This window comes from Osmerus mordax, chromosome 21 (assembly GCF_038355195.1).
Source record: "Osmerus mordax isolate fOsmMor3 chromosome 21, fOsmMor3.pri, whole genome shotgun sequence".
Taxonomy (NCBI): domain Eukaryota; kingdom Metazoa; phylum Chordata; class Actinopteri; order Osmeriformes; family Osmeridae; genus Osmerus; species Osmerus mordax.
This window is the reverse complement of record NC_090070.1, coordinates 8,623,479-8,635,976: the sequence shown is the minus strand read 5'-3', so window position 1 is coordinate 8,635,976 and position 12,498 is coordinate 8,623,479. Positions and strand designations below refer to the sequence as shown.

General features: G+C 53.4%; 1 protein-coding gene across 2 annotated transcripts in view; it reads left to right on the top strand.

Moving 5' to 3' along the window:
* Positions 1 to 12,498, top strand: part of rhbdl3 (rhomboid, veinlet-like 3 (Drosophila)) — a 33,374-nt gene that overhangs the window by 969 nt on the left and 19,907 nt on the right. Inside the window, exons 2-4 of one of the 2 annotated variants that reach the window (XM_067259283.1) lie at positions 429 to 603; positions 862 to 1,452; positions 1,913 to 1,936. In XM_067259283.1, the coding sequence (XP_067115384.1) occupies positions 1,333 to 1,452; positions 1,913 to 1,936 (144 nt within the window). In that variant the 5' untranslated portion in view covers positions 429 to 603; positions 862 to 1,332. The remainder of the gene's footprint in view (positions 1 to 428; positions 604 to 861; positions 1,453 to 1,912; positions 1,937 to 12,498) is intronic. The other variant, XM_067259284.1, reaches the window with a different exon arrangement.

Genomic DNA, 12,498 nt, shown 5'->3' with positions numbered 1-12,498 from the left:
ATTTTTCACTAGCACAATCCAGTTACAGGCTGAATTTGTTTATTTCAATAAGTCTAGGAACCCAATACAGTAGGCTATGTCTTTATGTGTATTGTTTGCTTTGAAGATGGGTATTACGTTTGTCTTTTGTGGAATGGAGTAGCAACACTTAAGTCAGTCAAAATTAGGCTTTAGTTATGCAACTGACAGAATGTTATATCGATTTCGTTTTTGAATTCACGTTAGGGCCAAGCTCACCCTTTTGACTCACACGCGCGCTTTGCTGTCTTCCTGTGAACGCGCGAACCCCTAAGCAAGAGCCAGCTGGTGAAGGGAGAACAGGGGTTCCTCGAGACCTTCAGTTGATGTGAGTGGGTGGTGTTCTCATCTTGCGTCCAAATAAAGCCCCATATCTCTGTCTCTCTTTCTCTCTCTCTCTGCGCCCGGAGGCTCGCATGCGGCAGTGGAACGGAGCCGAAGCCAGCAGCCGGTTATAGCTCTAGCTCTGTCCGAGTGCCTCCTGGACGCTCTCCAACTCCGCGGAGTCGGTGTGTTCCCCGAGGCTGCTGAGAAACAGTGTAGTTGGGCAGCTGGCCGAGCGTCGCTGCGGTGAACAACGGAGCGGTAGGCTACAATGACGCACCGAAAATGTACACTTGAATGACTTTCCCATGGTCCCCGACCACAAATATAAACACAGGCTAGTGTTATATGTAGTCTATATAGGACATTGTATCGCTGATGGAGCCTTGCGAGTGTTACGCTACTGTATACGACGACTTATGTAGTAGCCTATGATATTACATTGGGATTTGTATGAAGTTAGGGTAATTTGTCTTCAAGCCAATGTTGCCATGTTCTTACAATGCGTTTAATTTTCAGGTGACACAAGGACAAGTGTAGAAACTTGGACTCCAGCCTGTTCGTGTGACAACACTGTATATCTGTCACGGACAAGCACAAGAGTAGGCTAGGTTTGTTCGTGGACTGTATGGAAAATGAGAACTTCGTTTCTCGCTTCATCAATGTAGTTTAGAGACGCTGATGCGCACTCGACGGACGCTTGGCATCATTCACTTGGCACTCAACTTTCTCAATTTTCCGGATCGCAAGAAGACCTATGCATTTATGTTGCTCTTAGTCTCTTGATAGTTATTAAGACAGGCTAATGACGTTGGACTGAAAATCAGTGTGAATAACAGGCTGCTAACATTTAGGTTAGGCTATATTGAAATTTAGGGAGTATGGATATGGTCGAACATTGGCTATAAGAACCGATAATGGATATTTACGAGTCGTTTTCGATTTGGATATAATTTGTTCGCTTCGTGGATTGAGAGGGGCAGCCCTACGATGCCGAACAAGGCTCGGGATGTGCCGGTGAACTCCTCTCCCGCGGTGGCGGCAAACGCGGAGGGAGAAGAGATCGAGGTGTTGGAAAGTACAGACGTCCTTCCCGTTGCCCCCGAAGACGTAAGAACAATCTGGATCTCATCTCTCTCCTGTCATCCTTCTATCCGTTTTCGTTTTGTCTTTCTGCGGCTCAGCCATTTGGGCTGTATTTGCCTTTGCTTCACGTCTTAATAGCTTTATAGATGTACTGTTTACTTTCCGTTAAACATGTCTAGCCTTGCTTAGATTCTTGAATGACCTGCCCTAGAAGGAAATTGACCCCATGTGTCCATGATACGCATCCCCAGACAACTAGCTGTACCATATTGCTTGGCTGCTGTATAATTGATGCTTGCGGTGCATGATTACTGTAGATTCATTCAGGTAATGACGGCCCACACATGGCATCTGCTCATCTCCCAGGCAGCTGTGCCTTGTGTCCTATAAGTGGCACCTTTCTCTATTGTCGTCTTTCTTGACAGCCCTCTCTCTTTCTCTCTCTCACGCCTTCCCTCCCTCTGTTTCTCTTTCCCTGTCCCAGCAATGGAAGTCTCTGTTTGACAAGGTATGTACTCTACCGTCCCCACAGGACCCATTTTGCATGTGCGCTTGTGAGTTTAACGTGTGGAGGTTGTCATCTCTGTGTGAAAGGGGGCGAGCTAACGACTCTCATTTTTTGTGTTGTGAAGTGGTTTAATAACTAATGCTGGGAGGGACGGTTGCCAGACTGTGTTCGGTAACAAGTGAGCCTCAGTTCCCACCCTTGCCAGAAAGTTCGAACTTTTTTTTGAGGTGAGCGAAGAGCGCGGCCTTCGCTTGCCCCTGTGGAATGAGTGAGAAGGAAGGAGAGAGCGGGTTCTGGCTGTGTTGCCCCTGACACTGACCCGTGCAAATGCAATTAGAGCGATACATAATCCCAGTTACAATCACCATCCTATCCGCCCGCCCCCCCGTCAGGGGAGCTGCCATAGGGGAGAAAGCAGAGGGGCCGACAGGCCCAGCCGGTGGAGGCTGCCAGACGGCAATCGGAGCCCCCACCCCCACCACCACACGCTCTCTGGGGCTGCCCCAGCACCTGCCTGCCTGGACCCCAGGCCCCCCACTCAGCCCTACTCCCTACTCCATGGAAGGGCGGGCAAAGGCTGTTTAGTGGTGTGGGGCTAGGGGGGTGGGGACAGTGTGGGTGTGTTTGGAAGGGTGTGTGGTGGTTAGGGAAGGGGATAGAGGTGGGGGGGGCAGAGGCAAGTCAGGCTCGTGTCAGACTTGCTTTTCAGACTCGAGGGAGACCAGGGGTAACTGGGGGGGGGGGGGGGGGGACCCAGGGGATTATGGGACAGGGTGGGGGGGACATACTCATTGTGGTCAGGCATTAAGTAGGCCTCTCAGTGCACTGCTTTGAATTTCCTCAAGTGGCCTTCAGACAAGGGGGGTGGGGGGGGGCTGTTGGTCTTTCCAAATTGTGAGGTCGTTGGCCGGTCTGGCAGCCACAAACACCCTTTCACTCCTTTTATTCTCTCCCCCCCCTGCCACCCCTGAATGACCTGCTCCATTTGTCAAACACTGGAAGGGGGTGACCTCCAGGGTCCCCACAGTGGAGACTGTGGAAGAGAAATGATGGAGCTTTGACCCGAAATGAGGAGTTTCGAGGACAAAACCGAGCTTCAAAGTTCTACTTCCAAAGTAAAAAGGCTCAGCGACGTGACACTATCGCATTGCTTACCTTAAGATAGATGTCTTCGCGATTTCACGGACGAGATGCCTTCGTTGAGATTGATTAGAATGGTTGCGGTTGGAAATATGAAGAGGTGGTGGGGGGGGGGATAACAGATAACAAATCTGGCAACCCTGCTGTGTCATTTCGGAGCACAGGCTGCCTATCTGGTGCTGCTTGTTTAGAACGCCCATATGTGTGCTGCCTCTCCTCAGGAGCGCTGCTTTAATCAAGGTGCCGTGTGCCTGTGCCCTGTCCTCGCTGTCTCAGGAGAGGATTCGGTTGCAGTGGAAGTGCTTCTGCCCCAGCGCGGAGACGGACCATAAACCTCAAACGCTTTAATTTGTGTCGCTGTTGCCCATCTCTTTCAAAACGTTACTGGATGACCGAACACGCTTACGTGCACGTACAACACACACACACACAGTGTCCCATGCATGCATGCATGAACACGGGTTCACACACACACACACACACACGCACACATATATATATATAGACCTAATGAAGCAGACATCCCATCAAGAGAATAGCAGCTGCATGGCACGCAGTTCTACTGGAGGACAGGCCCACTAGTCTAATCAAAGATAATTGCTTGGATCCTTCAACAAAAAGCATCCCGCTTAGAAACGGGATCTCGCTCCCCCCACCGCACTCTAATCAACGCCGGCTCAAAAGAAAAGTCGCCATTATTTTGACAAAATTGGAGAAATTAAGTATGAAAAGTACTTCAATACGAGCGTGCTATTTATATAAGTTAGGGAGACAGACTAGCTGATGGCTTTTCTCCTTCACGTGGAAGGTGACCCAGGAGATTTTGTATTGGGTTACTTTTTAGCACTATGTAAAAGGCTGCATTAGAAATGCTATACAGGATATTCCTTGTCTTACTTCACTTTGCCTGAGTCATTGGTCACCAGGAGAAGGAGCTTGTGGTTCTCGGGTGTTGGGGGTGAGTGGCATATTGAGACAAAGCACCAGCTAGACTGTTATAGGAGACAGAACACACACTCACACGCACACACACTGAGGCTCTGGTTTTCGCCCTGCTGGTCAAACATGAATCCTTCCACTGGTAATTAAAATGGTAGTGATGGACTATGTTAGCTGCCACTGGACTGTATGGATATTTGGGTTCCAATGACAGACATGCTGGGTAAAAGCTTCTTGTGTGTGAATGGCCTGGCCACAATGGGGACCGTGTACCCCGAAACGATGACCTTTCTTCGACCGATGGCCACCCAATCCCTGCACACCACACCTCCACTTTGATCCTTTTACGGAGCAGCTATGTGTGCGTGTGTGTGCGCCGACACACTGCACCCATTGTGTTGACATGCTACCGTGGTGTAACGTGGCCCCCCCCCCCCCCCCCCCCCGGATTGACCGGCTAACATGCCCCAAGGCACGCGTCTCGAGTCAGGCGATTCACGTTCATACAGTAGTTCCAACCGCAATCCTATTACGGGGGCCTACCACAAGCAAGGGATTAGGACTTTCCTTCGCTAATTTATTTGTTTAGCTACTCGTGCGCTGTGGCCTATCGATCTGCTTTCTGGTAGGGTCAGTCACGGTGAAAACACTGACGCGGGGTCACACCGCCGCACAGCGGTTATCGTCGCTGCTTCACGGCTTCGTTCTCCCCGGTTCAACGGCCAATCGAGACGAAGCGGGGGGGGCGGGTGTCCGGCTGGTTGCGGGCGGCCCACCTGTTCCTGGAGGCAACATGTGACGCGTCCGTATTTGTGCTGCGCTTCAGCGAGCTCGTTAACGAGAGAGAGAGAGGAGCTTCCGTCACCGGAGCAGCCGGCGTCTCCGGCCTCCCTTTTGTCTCGGCCCTTCCGTGGCACAGCTGCCACCCTCTCGACGCCGCCGCCCCTTTTGAATGGCACTCCACCGTGAGTGGTCAAGGAGAGACAGGTAACTGCCACCTCCTTGGTTAAGCCAATGAGGAGGCTGGGAGAGCGATGTGCACCATGCGTCCCCCCTCTGACGCGGCCCTCGCCTCACCGTCCTCTCTTCACAAATCCCCCTCTCGGCACAATGGCTTTTTGCAGCTAATGGGCACTCGATATCCCAAGACCTTTTTGCATACAAACCCCATTCGAGCTTGGGAGGTAACTATTCAACGACCTCGTTTCCTGTCCCTCCAAAAATAAATAAACACGGAGTGCGCCTTTAAGTTTCCTCATTGAGAAATATAATCAGTGGGCATCTTTCTGCTGCGGCGTCTTGCCACAGCCCCTAAATAGCTTCCCTTAATGAAAGGAAGAGCTTCAGTCGACAAGAGTGTGAAAACAGCCCCGGCCTTACGTCAAGGTAAAAATAGCCCCCCCCCCGTCCCCCCCGTCGATCTGCCGATGCAAAGGGGAAGATGTGGCGCCTCGCGAGTGGTAATTGGCTGCCGGGTGTGTTAACTCGTAAAGGAAGCAGTCGGAGATTTCCTGTGAGGGGAAGGAGCCGAGGAGGAGCTCTCGCCGGCCGAAGGACTCGCGCCCCCTCCTGCACGTGGAACGTGCTGCGGTTGGCCGTTTTTTTTCTTCATTTTTCCATCTCTGCATTTATTTATTTTTTTCTTCTTCTGTCTTTTATTTTCGGGTGCGTGTCTGTGGTTTATGCAAGCGCTTACATATGTTTCTGCGCGTCTGGCTTTGATATGTTAATCTGTTCGGAGAGGTCAGCCCAGTTGAATCGATGCCAGTCGGCCGCACTCTTGGGAGCGTGTGTGTGCGAGTGCGTGTGTGTGCGTGTGTGTGCGTGCGTGTGTGTGTGTGCGTGTGTGTGTACACCTACCAGCTGCCAGTTCAGGCCCTCGTGTCAGTGTGACTACAAGGTCTGCTCTTACTCACAGCTCACATAACAGGAAAGCACATATTAGACAGTATAAAGTACATTACACTTCCTAATGATCACACGCGCTCACTGACAAACTCTCCTCTCCCACCCACACCCTCGTTCTCCTGCGCGCAAACCCAAAAGGATGTGAGCTTCTGTGTGTGTGTGCGTGGCTCCTAAGCCGTTGAACGTGTCCAGCATAGCCTCTTGTGAACGCGGGCGCAACTCTTAGCATACCCCTTGACATACCGATCAAGATTTAGCTCGACTTGAGAGCGGCCGGCATTCAACAGTTTCCGGCCTCCTGTTTCAGCTCGTCATTCAGGCCGATCAAAGCCGGCCCGGTCCATTCACTCCCCATGGCTGAAACTGGGATACCTTCCCACAGGTTATGGTTACAACAATGCTGATGTGGGAGTTTAACTCTCTCTCTTCCCCTCTCTCTCTTCCTCTTTCTTGCTCCCTCTCTGGAAAGGACCTCTTCTGAAATGCCTGGGGTGCATTTTTGTGTGTTTGTCGGAGGGGGGGGGGGGGGGGGGATGACTTTTGTATCAGTCTGTTGCTCATTTTCTCCTCCTTTTTTTAAATTTTATTTCAAAAGTCTCTGAAATGCTGGAAAAGATGATAAAACACACACACACACACACGCATTCTGGCTCCACTGGCCTTACAGGTTCATCCAGAAGCCTGGCAGGTGGACTGTTGACACAGCCACAATACACCTGTCACACTGCACCAGAGCCCTTTACAGCTCGGCGACCTCTATCCAAACTCCCCAGTCCACCTTCCCCTCCGGAGCACAGCTTAGTCTTTACGGTCAAACAGATGGTCCATTGAGATTGTGTGCAAAGGAAAACCCCACAAAACCTCTGGCCGATGTCGCAGCCGTGCCGAAGTCGCACAGAAAGCCAACGCGCGGTTCATTCGCTACGCCGCGAATCGCCGCGGTGCGCTCCGAACTGCGTGTGTGCCAGACTGTGAAGAGGCGTGTGCGTTAAACCTCCTTGTCGCCGTCTCCTTGTTTCCCTCCTCCCCGGAGAGGGCTGTCGAAGTAAAGTGCATCTGCAGTTTAGATTAAATAAAGGCAGAGCCGCGCCAGTCCAAGGTAATTAACTTCCGCGCTGTTCGCGCGGCCGCCCACGCAAAGCCGAGATTATTGCAAAGTTCGGACAGAGAGCAGAATCTCATTTTCCCTCTCCCGCGCGTCTTCCGCATTCTGATTCGGTGACGCCGTTTTGTTGCGTGGCGGGCCACAGCACGACGAGCGCAGAGACCGCAGTCATGCACTGCCACGCTGCCGTTTTCACACCTTCGCGTAGCACGTGAGAAATCAATTTACACTCCGCAGGAGAAAACGGGTCGCTCCCTGTGCAGTTTGAGTTGTGAGGTTGCTGAACATGCACTGTACTGGTAGGGACGTCACCTATAGCCCTGTGCGACAGCAATGCTGCTTTGGACTACGCTGTGGGGAATTGTTGTTGTCGATGCCCGATTCATGCTGGAAGCCCCGTTTTTTGGGTGCCGTCACCATGGCCACCCCGCGGGTGCCCAAGGTGAGTGACGGTGCTGTCAGTCTGGGGCATGTCTCGTCTTACGCATGGCATCACTACGGAGGCCAGCCGGCAGGATTCGCTGAGTGTCTGTTCCCATGCCTGCGTCACGGTGTTCAATCTAGGCCCGGCTGAACCCGCCAAGGCCCCTCCCCTCTCCATCGAAGCATTCTTGTCTGGTTGACACGAAGGGCGTGATTTGTAGCACCCTCATCAAGGAGCCTGTCAAGGTGTTTCCTTCCAAGTGTCAGAATGATTTGCATGCTCGCCTCTTGGGGAAGGCCTGCCAAAATGAGTTTAATTCACACCCTCTTTGCAGATGGAATGACGTTTTTTACCTGTGGCTGGAATCATCAGAACAGGCTTCCTTATTTCTTCTTTGAGGAACCAGGGGTCAGATGGCTGAGCGGTTAGGGAATCGGGCTGTTAATCAGAAGGTTGCCGGTTCGATTTCCGGCTGTGAAAAATGACGTTGTGTCCTTGGAGCAAGGCACTTCACCCTACTTGCCTCGGGGGAAATCTGCCTGTACTTACTGTAAGTCGCTCTGGATAGGAGCGTCTGCTAAATGACTAAATGTAAATGTAATGAATGGACTGCCTGATGCTGGAGGGATCCCCAGTATACATGTGGTGGGGATGTGAGAGTGTGAAATAGGCCCCCGTCTTTCAAATACCAACTCTCCTCAAAATGTTTCAGTGGTTAAAGTAAGATATTTTGGCACGGGAATAACGGCCATCTTGACGGTTTCTTGGACTCCTACAGGGTTTCTTGGGGTTTCGGTGGAAGCAGATTGGCGAAGGCGATAAAGCTCATGTTGCTAGCCAACAGCCGTGTCTGCCACCCTTCTGTACTACATCATTATATCTCTGTTAGAGTCTCAGAGGGGAATATCCACCCAGCTCCGCTAAAGACTTGGACAGGCTTTCTAGAAGTTTCTCTCGACGTGTGTGGGGGGGGGTGTTGTGCATAGTCCCTGACCCCTTAGGATTATGGAAATAGGATTATTAAAAGCAGGGTGATTGGCAGGTCGCACAGCTACAACAGAACAGCACAGAAAGACCCAGGATGCCTTTGTGCTGCGGTAGAGAAGGAGGGGCGCCCGTAGGGAACCCCAAAAGCCGGGGAACGCAGGCGGGGTCGGCTCCCCACTGTCCGCTTACAGTGCTCGAGGTGCGTTCGGAACCTCCCCCCGGAGCCGCCCAACGGGGGGCGGTGTTGAGTCCCACCGACAGCTGAAGGCTTCCACCTCACCCCCAGATGTCAGCCTAGAAAATATCTCAGACGACCACCCCCCCCCCCCCAACCCCCCTCTTCCAATATCAATCCCGGCCCTCTGTCCAGAGATTTGTAGAAATTAAATCAGGCCCCCCTCTTGTGCACCCAAGCCCTGGGTCCATTTCCCCTCCATCAAAGACCATAAATCTCCAGGGTGAAAGGACCCAGCCCCCCCCCCCCCCCCCCAGGAGAGACAGGGTCACCGTAGGGCGAGCCCCAGAAAGAGGGACCGTGAATGGGGGACAGAGACAGCCAACAGCAGCCCCCGTGAAAACAAATGTTTCTCACTTCTTTTTGTCCCCTCGTCTCACCCGACGCTCCTAAACGAGGGTGCTTGTAAAAGGTTGTTTTTTATGTGGAAGGAGTGTGTGTGTGTGTGTGTGCGAGGGGGGGGGGGGGTACATTCTGTAATGTGGGTGTTTCTGGGAAGGAGGTTACGGCCTCGTTGCTTTGTCTCGGCGCTGACCTGACCGTGCCCCACGCCTGGGCGACATGGACACTCCATCACCTCGCCTTTCTCCTTTTCTACTCTTTTGTGCGTGGTGTGTGTTTGGCAAAGACAATGTGCATTGTGTCTAGTTGCATCCAGTGTACATTCGGTGCGCATTGGGATTTATTGTCCTGCCATGAGGCTTTCTCAGGCTTTCTCAAGTGTTGGGATGTGAGTGTGTGTGTGTGAGTGCTCCCTTTGCGTGTGCTGTTTGTGTAACCCGCAATGGGGGGTAAGAGTGTTTATTTGCACACTTGCTAGAGGAGCGCAATGTGGGCCGCCAGATCTCAGCATGGATTCCCCACATCACCACTGTCTCCGCCCCAGTGGCAACACTGGGCTTCTTTTGATTTCTCTTTCTCTCTCTCTCTCCACCTGTCTCTGTCTCTCACTCTCCACTTCTCTTTGTCTTTCTGTCTCCACCTATCTTCTTCCTTTCTCTCCCCCTAACTCTCTCTCTCCCTACCTCTCTCCCCCTACCTCTCTCTCCCTCTACCTCTCTCTCTCTCCCCCTACCTCTCTCTCTCCCTCCCCCTACCTCTCTCTCTCTCTCCCCCTACCTCTCTCTCTCCCCCTACCTCTCTCTCTCCTACCTCTCTCTCTCTCTCCCCTACCTCTCTCTCTCCCTCCCCCTACCTCTCTCTCTCTCCCCCTACCTCTCTCTCTCCCCCTACCTCTCTCTCTCTCCACCTACTTCTCTCTCTCTCCACCTACTTCTCTCTCTCCCTACCTTTCTCTCTCCCCCTGCCCCTCTCTCTCTCCCTACCTCTCTCTCTCTCCACCTACTTCTCTCTCTCTCCACCTACTTCTCTCTCTCCCTACCTTTCTCTCTCCCCCCTGCCCCTCTCTCTCTCCCTATCTCTCTCTCTCTCCCTGCCTCTCTCTCTCTCCCCCCACCTCTCAGTTCTCTATCCTGTCTAACCTCAGCATGTAGCCCTCTCCTCCAACTGTTCTCCCCGCAGCCTAGAGCCTCAGCCAACCAGCCACCAGCACCCCTGTGACTAAACCAACACACTCAGACAGCGGTTCATTACAGCTCTCTCCCATGATAAATGCTCCAGTCAAACTCCTCGTGTTTGCCAGTGCTCCCAAGCAGCATTGGTCAAAGCCCCTGGCGGCATCACCCCCACCCCCTCCCCCCTCCATGACACTTCTTTATCTCTGTGTCTCGACGGCCAGGGCTGCAGGCACAGAGGAAGCTGGGAGATGTAGTTGTTGAAGCCCTCAGATTGGAGGAAGAATGTGGCCGAACTGTATGCGTGCACACCTGTGTGTCTGGCTGTGTGTGTGCGACTGCGTGTGTGTGTGCATGCGGCATGATGTGTGTGTGTGTCAGATACTGTGTGTGTGTGTGTCAGATACTGTATGTATGAGAAGAGTGGGTTTGAGACGCTTCGTTCCTGGTTATTGATGGATCCTCGTTGCCCTCTTCGGAGTCAGGTGATGGACTGGCTCCGGTTTGGTATGTAGGTTTCGCGATTCGATCTGGTTGATGCATGTCTTTGTTGTTTGTTGGTCGCTAGTGACTGGGCTGTGCAGAAGGCACCTCAATAGCGTACTCAGACTAAAGGCCCTCTGAGGTACGAGAATGTCATGCGCTTCCCCCGACCTTATTTTATGGATGGGTCAGGGTTAGGGTAATGCCTCGTTCTCGCGCCGAATCGTTCAATTGTGTTTCCTTCCAGGCTAGACTTATTATGGGATGATGTGACCGCGTATCCATGGTAACACCAGGCCCCGTTGAAATCCGTCTGAACCCCCCCTCCTCTCCCCGTCTCTACTGATCGAGCCGTACCTTGTCCCTTTTAATGACATCATCCACATGCTCCCGTTTGCTTGGTAACTGCCACGGGTCGAGGCAGGGGATTGCGGCGGGGAGGCTAATTTGCGGCGGGGAGCGGCAAGCGTGATGAACGAGGGGCCCGCGAGGCGTCAGCTCACACCGGCTGTCTGACAGCCCCGCCCCGCCAGCCAGGCCGCCGTCGATTAGAAGGGGGCGCGAGCGTCGCTCAGCAGCCACGGCGGCGGTATAAAGCACCGGCGTGGTGACAGGGGGCACCCGGAACACGACCGCCGAGAGGTGCCGTCCAGACTGCTGGGCGGTGGAATTGGAACTCCTGTGTCTCTAAAAGACACATTGTCTCTGCCCCCCGTGCGACACGGAACACGATGTGGAAAAAACGTCATTCATGCTCAGGGAACGAGCCGAGTGTCGATTTTGGAGCCGTTGTCTGCGTTTTCGGTGGAGACCAGGCAGGGGAGGGAGAGGGGAGGGCGAACGAGGGGGTCTGTCAGCGAGGAGGGGGAGGGGAGGGGAGTTTTTCCTCCGGAGAGGAGAAAGCAATCACTCGAGGCTGCTAATCTGTTTTCTTTTCACTTCCCATCCAAGGGTAGAGAGAAGGATGTATAAGCAGGGAATGCCTGTCACTCTCTCTCTCTCTCCTCTCTCTCTCTCCCCTACCTCTCTCATCCTACCTCTCTCTCTCTCTCATACACACACCCTCTTTAGTTACCAATTAGGTTGACCAAACAACACTGCCACACTGTATTTCTCCTTACTCCCCCTGTCTCTCCTCTCTCCCTCCCTCTCTCCTTCCTTCCTTCTTTATGAAGGTCTCCCCCACCCACAGCCCAGGGAGGAGGGCGAGAGTCGGACAATCTTTCTGCTCATTGTGGTGAGGGATGATTACAGCGGGCAGAGTAGGGCCCTTTCTTCTCGAAGAGCGCGAAGATCACAGGAAGGTAGAGGGAGAGTGGGGGGACAATGACAAACCTTTTCTGGACAACTCGTTAGTGGCTCCTGGCGAGGAACGTTCGTCGGAGAGGCGGGCGCGGAGGCGAGGGAGTCGGGGTCAAAGGGGAGCGTCTCTCGGCGCTGGTGAGAAGGTTTTTTCGGTTCACGTCGACCGCGGGGGGGGGGGGGGGGGGGGGGAGGGGAGGGGAGGGGAGAGGGAGGGGGGGGGGGGGGTGGGGGGGGGGGGGGGGGGGGGGGGGGAGAGGGAGGGAGATGGAGGGGTGGGGGGGCCTTGGTGTCCTTTGGGCTGCACCGGCGACCCGAGCTCAGGGTGAGGCATCGCACAGAGACCAGTCACTCTTCACCCTCCCTTTTCTCACCCCGTCTCCCTTAACAACACATTATTGAGCTCTCCCTCCCTCCTTCCATCTCTCCGTCAGCGCCTCTCCCTCCCTCCCTTGCTCTCTCTCTTTCAGTTTTCCTACGTAACTTCCATCCTTCCCTCCACCTTTCTGTCCCTTTTCCTCCTTC